The sequence below is a fragment of the Crocuta crocuta genome, unplaced genomic scaffold (assembly GCF_008692635.1).
Source record: "Crocuta crocuta isolate KB4526 unplaced genomic scaffold, BGI_CrCroc_1.0 scaffold9, whole genome shotgun sequence".
Lineage (NCBI taxonomy): Eukaryota > Metazoa > Chordata > Mammalia > Carnivora > Hyaenidae > Crocuta > Crocuta crocuta.
This window is the reverse complement of record NW_027551567.1, coordinates 1590716-1596715: the sequence shown is the minus strand read 5'-3', so window position 1 is coordinate 1596715 and position 6000 is coordinate 1590716. Positions and strand designations below refer to the sequence as shown.

Here is a 6000-nt window from a genome sequence, read left to right as displayed (position 1 = left end):
AGGGGGAGGGGGAGGGAGGGAGGGGGGTAGAGGGAGAGAGAGAGAGCGCACGCGAGAGAGAGCGCACGAGAGCAAGCGAGCGCGAGTTCACGCGCGCACTTGAGCAAGCCCAAGCAGGCTCTATGCTCAGCACAGGGCTCAATCCCATCACCCGGAGATCATAACCTGAGATGAAATCAAGAGACAGACACTCAATGGAGTGACATAGGTGACCCAGTTATGGTGTTTAATAGGCAAAAAGAAAAACAAAACAAAACGCCCAACAATCAGATGCAAAGTGTCTACACAAATTATGGTATAACCAACAAAGTACTATGTAACCTTTAGAGACCATGTCATAGTGATCTCTGGTACAGACACAAAAATATATCCAGGATACAGTTAGGCTAAGAAAGGAAGCTACAGAACAGTCTTATAAGATGGTCCTTTTTTAGGGGCGCCTGGGTGGCTCAGTCGGTTAAGTGTGCAACTTCGGCTCAGGTCATGATCTCACGGTTCTTGAGTTCGAGCTCCACGTCGGGCTCTGTGCTGACAGCTAGCTCAGAGCCTGGAGCCTGCTTCAGATTCTGTATCTCTCTCTCTCTCTCTCTCTCTCTGACCCTCCTGTGCTCACGCTATTTCTCTCTCTCTCTCTCAGAAATAAATAAAACATTTAAAAAAAAATTTTTTTTAAAAAGATGGTCCTTTTTTAATGTTTTTTAATTTTATTTATTTATTTATTTATAGACAGAGAAAGAATAAGTGGGGGAAGGGCAGAGAGAGAAGGACAGAGAAGGAACCCTAAGCAGGCTCCTTACTCACTGCAGTGCCCAATGCAGGGCTAAGTCTCATGACTGAGATCACAACCTGAGCCATTATCAAGAGTTAGGCATTTAACCAACTGAGCCACCCAGGTGCCCCACAATAATCCTGTTTTAAATCATTTATATTAGATATGTGTTTTAGAATTTGACCCTAAGTGGATAAGTCAGAGAAACACAAATGCCAGATGATTTCACTCATATATGGATCTGAAGAAACAAACAAAAAACCAAAAAGATACACCAAAAAACACTCTTAACTACAGAGAACAAACTGATGGTTACCAGAGGGGAGGTGAGAGTGTGGATGGGTAAAGTAGATGAAGGGGATTAAAAGAACACTTACTGTGATGGACACTGAATAATGTATAGAATTGTTGAATCACTACACTGTACACCTGAAACTAATATAACACTGTATGTTAAATGTATTGGAATTAAAAGAGTATATTGGAATTAAAATAAAAAACAAGAAAAAATTTGCCTTGATAAATCTATACACACAGTCAGGATGTGAGTATATAATAGAAACATAATTTACGTGGAAAGGACTTTCTATAAGATTTAAATCTCTAAAGAGTAGGAACAGGATTATTGGGAATTTTCACCATCTAAGACGCCCTCTAATATTTAAATCTTTTCCAATAGATTACTTTTATAATTAGAACCAAGTTTTGTTAAAAAAAAAAAAAAACAGCTGAAAATGTGATAATTCAGCCATTCATTTATGTTAAAGAAGTCAAAAAAAATAAAAAAACATACCTGCTTCAGCAGACTTTTTACATTGCCAGAGATAAGGTGTTGACAAATGAGCTTCTGGACTACTGGATGTGATGTCCTATTGAGCTGTGTTAAAAAACCCAAACAAAAGCCCTAGGGAAAAAAAGAAAAAACAAATATGCATAAAACTAATTACCCATCTGCAGTAACAGGCCAACATATTTTAGGAACAAAATTCAACCTCTTAAGCAGTACTGGTCCCCAGAACTTTTTTTTTTCCTTGAGAGAGAGAATGAAAGGGGCAAAGGGAAAGGGAGAGAACAAAAAGCAGGCCTCATACCCAGTGCAGAGCCAAAATCAAGAGTCAAATGCTTAACCAACTGAGCCACCCAGGCATGCATCACCCTCCCCCCACCCCTGCTGAACAACTTTTAAATGTGACAGGATGGTAGAAGAAGGTAAGAGTAGCTCTGGTATGAAATGCTCTGGGCTGATCTGACTAAATGGAAAACACAGGTAAACCCGGCATACACATAATCACTCCCTCCCTTTCGATGGAGGGCCCATTGTCCAAGCTCCCATCCAAACAGAGACTTTAGAAAGACCTCATAGAGTGAGCGCTGGATGTTGCTACACGGATTGGAGGCTGCAAATCGCAGGGCCCTGCAAAGAGTCCGAAGGCTATAGTGAGGTCTATGGCCGGTTCCGTCCACTAATTTTGTTCCAGAGTCTTTCCGTAGAGCAGTATAAAAGCTACAAAAAGGACAGAGTTCAGATGACTTTATTAACTGATTAGCATTTACTATTTTGCTGTTATTCCCATTTTTCTACATAAGACCCAAAGCCATTTTTTACAGAATTAGATGGTTAAGCTTGCATACAAATTCCTAGAGCATTCATCAGAACCTCTCATATTCTCTTTTAAATCTATTTTTCACACACTCAGGGGCTCTTTCAAAAGAAGAGTCTATCACTTTCCTTTAGGATAAAAAGAGGAGAGGTGAGAAATATCGGATTCTTAACAAAAAGAGAGTGAGATAGGAGAGGCCCTTACCAAGAATATATAGAGTCTAAACATAATGTTCCAGAGTTAGCTCTAATACAGTGAGGAAATAAAGTCCTTTTGTAAGCTATAATAGTGATGGATAAGCACAGAGAAAAATCATAGGTATGACCATAATCAATGACAAAATATTTAAAAAGCATNGGCGCCCCTGCCATACACTTTAGACCTCCAAAAGATGACAAGATAGAAGTAGTTTCAAACTGATACATAAAATGCAAGAAATGTAAAATTTCATGAAGTTAATGACCAGCTACAACAAGACTAAGAGTAACCAAATGTGTCAGATAAAATCCAAGTGCTTACCCAAAGGGGATTTGGCTTGCCTCTTTGCAATCTAGCTATATATTCTTTCTTTTACAGAAAGTGGCTACTACTTGTACTATCAGCATTTTACAAGAGCCTCCGCTTTATCTATCCTGCTTTATCTCCACTTTTGAAATTTAACCACACATATTTATACTTCTGTCCAAATATTCTTAGCTAACAGAAAGTGTTCCAGTCTTAGAATGTGGTATTGGTAAACCATTCCAAAGCATTTTCACAAATGCCTCCTTAACTAACCTATTTAAGATAGGGCTCCAAGCCTGTATGTTGTAATCCCTATTTTCTTCACTTACCACAACCTAAAATTATAGCACGTATCTCCTTATTTATTGGTTATCTTCACCTCTTGAATTAAAAGCTCTATGAGGAGAACCAGGATTCTGTCTCTTATTTATAGCTGTATCACTAGTACCTGGGCAATTCAATAATTGTATACAAAATAAGGAACAAATCACAAAATGCAAAGTAAAACATTAATATCACATTTCAAAAACTTTACATAGGGACACCTGGGAAGCAAAGTTGTTTGAGCGTCCAACTCTTGATTTCAGCTCAGGTCACGATCCAAGGGTCATGAGATCAAGCCCCTCATTGGGCTGCGCACTGAGCATGGAGCCCGCTTGAGATTCTCTCTCCCTATGCTCCTCTTCCCCACTCTCTCCCTCCCTCCCTCTCTAAAAATTAAAAACTAAAAAAAAGGGAGAAAAAAAAAAAAACCCTTACATAGTATGTATTTCTATCTAGACAACACAGACAAAATTAAGTGATGTGCCCAGGATGAAAGAATTTGTTTCTGACAGAGCCTGTATGAGAATCCAGTTGTCTGGTACAAAAGATTGTGCCCTTTCCACATGGCACAAAAAACAAAAACAGAAAAACAGAAAAAAAAAAGACTAAAGAAAGCACCAAGCCACATGGCCAGCCTGTATGTTTTTCAGTTAAGCCTCAGTTAATTCAGGTTTAATTCTAAACGTGAATCCCTTGTTTAATCAACCTTTTCCCCCACATACATCCCACATAATTAGTATGCAAATTCTAAAAATTAAGATTTCATCAAGATAGATCAAAATATAAGCCATTTACATCTTCCAGGGATGTAAACTCCTAGCTAAGAATACAAAAGTAATTAGGAGAGCATTATCTAATTACTTCTCATACGTGATGATTTTTTTTTCCCCCAGAGAGAGAGAGAGAGAGAGAGAGAGAGAGACAGCATGAACAGGGGAGGGTCAGAGAGACAGGGAGATACAGAATCTGAAATAGGCTCCAGGTCCTGAGCTGGCCATCAGCACAGAGCCTGATGCGGGGCTCGAACCCACGAACCGTGAGCTCATAACCTGAGCTGAAGTCAGACACTTAACCGACTGAGCCACCCAGGCACCCCTCATACGTAGTGATTCTTAAGCTTTCAATGTAGCTTCATTAGGAAAATCCAAAGGAGATCATAAGTTCCCAACATTAAAATAAAAATCCTAATGCTAATCCTTCTCTAGCAAAAAAGAAATAATATAGATGCATGAGGTATACATTTTTTGTTCCAGGAAAAAATTTACCAAGAGAAACCAAAGAGAACCTACTTGATAATTCCTTGCACTGTGGTCTTATTCACACTCAGTCCTTTCAGATAATCCACAATAAGAATTTGTAAATCTTCTTTACTTTCCAATTCTTCTACATAAAGTTCTGTGAACCTGGAAGACAATTATTATTACATAATTACCAATTTTGAGGGAGTTAATATAGCTATTATGACAATAAAAAGAAAATACAAAAAGTTATGTAAACTCTTTGAACTGTTTAAATTATAAAAGCTTTTTTTATCTACAGATGGACCATAATGAAATGAAAGATAATGTAATTATTACCAAAAATCTTTTATTTCTATGCAAGGATGTTTTCTAGGTATAGTCCTTGCAAGAGTTACAAAAATATCAGAGGTGTTTTTGATATTAACTACATGCAATAAAACATACATGCTGCAACAACAAAACAACATCAACAATCCTCACCATCAAAAATAAAATCGTGGGGAAAAAATAATAAAATTGTGGGAGCAAAGGAAAATACATCATGTAGTTTATAATATTTTCCTAAGAAGATTTTATTACTCTTATAATGGAGGGAGGAATCTAAAATTTTAATACCATTTTAAAACTTGAAATTCAACAAAAGATCACCAACGAAAAATTAGATCATTCACCTTTTCCCAAATGCTACATATATAAAACACCGACAACTAAGTACTTTATTGGTGTCACTCAGTGCTTACTCTTGAAAAGTGAAACTTAAAAGGCCTTTTACAAATCACTGGTCCATTCCAAGGGGATTCCATCCTAAAATGTACTTAAACTTTTATCAGTATGGGAAATTTTTCTGGTAAATACAGAAGGAAGGGAAAAGAATAAGGAAAAAATTTTGTTTCCCACTATATCCATGATCTATTAAGTGTCATACTAACAACCCAAAGGAAAAAATTCTCCAGTGTTCTGGAGTCCTCTGTATTCCTATCATCTGGAGAAAGTAGAGGAATATGACAAATAAGGAAGGGCTCTGCCTATCAGAGATTAAGAAATTTCAAGCACTGTTACGAGGTTTTGTTGTGTTAGTATAACCAAACAATAAACAAAGAGAACTTAAGGGAAAAAAAAAAAACCCAGGAACCAGTGCATGTCTCCTCACCTGTTTCTTATTCCTGGTGGAAGATTTCTTTTGCCCACATCTGTTGCTGGGTTCATACAGGCAAATAAACGGAAGTCAGGATGACGAACCAGTGGTTCTGTTAAGAGAAAATTATAAATTCTCAACTGCTAACATCAAGTGATCAGCCACAGGTCCATAGGAGAAGACTATCTAATGCTCCAGAACCTCAGGCCAAGATACCCTGCCTCAGACTCAGTTGGTACTGGCTCCTCAAACCATCCTTGCTCTTTCTGAAACCCTACTGAAAAGTTTCCAGACCTATGTACCCCTTAATCTTATGGTGCCATTCTACTATCTTTTAAGGTATGGTTGTTCATTATATTGAACAGATGTATTTTGTCACTGAGTGTGCACATCTATTACCTATTACCCAAATAAGTTGACAGATGA

General features: G+C 37.7%; 1 protein-coding gene across 2 annotated transcripts in view; it reads right to left on the bottom strand.

Annotated features, from left to right (window-relative positions):
• MDN1 (midasin AAA ATPase 1) overlaps positions 1 to 6000 on the bottom strand; it is a 166802-nt gene that overhangs the window by 106688 nt on the left and 54114 nt on the right. For both annotated transcript variants that reach the window (XM_077750370.1, XM_077750369.1), the window contains exons 19-22: positions 5590 to 5686; positions 4488 to 4601; positions 2126 to 2273; positions 1563 to 1673 (exon numbers count right to left, since the gene is read on the bottom strand). In XM_077750370.1, the coding sequence (XP_077606496.1) occupies positions 1563 to 1673; positions 2126 to 2273; positions 4488 to 4601; positions 5590 to 5686 (470 nt within the window). The remainder of the gene's footprint in view (positions 1 to 1562; positions 1674 to 2125; positions 2274 to 4487; positions 4602 to 5589; positions 5687 to 6000) is intronic.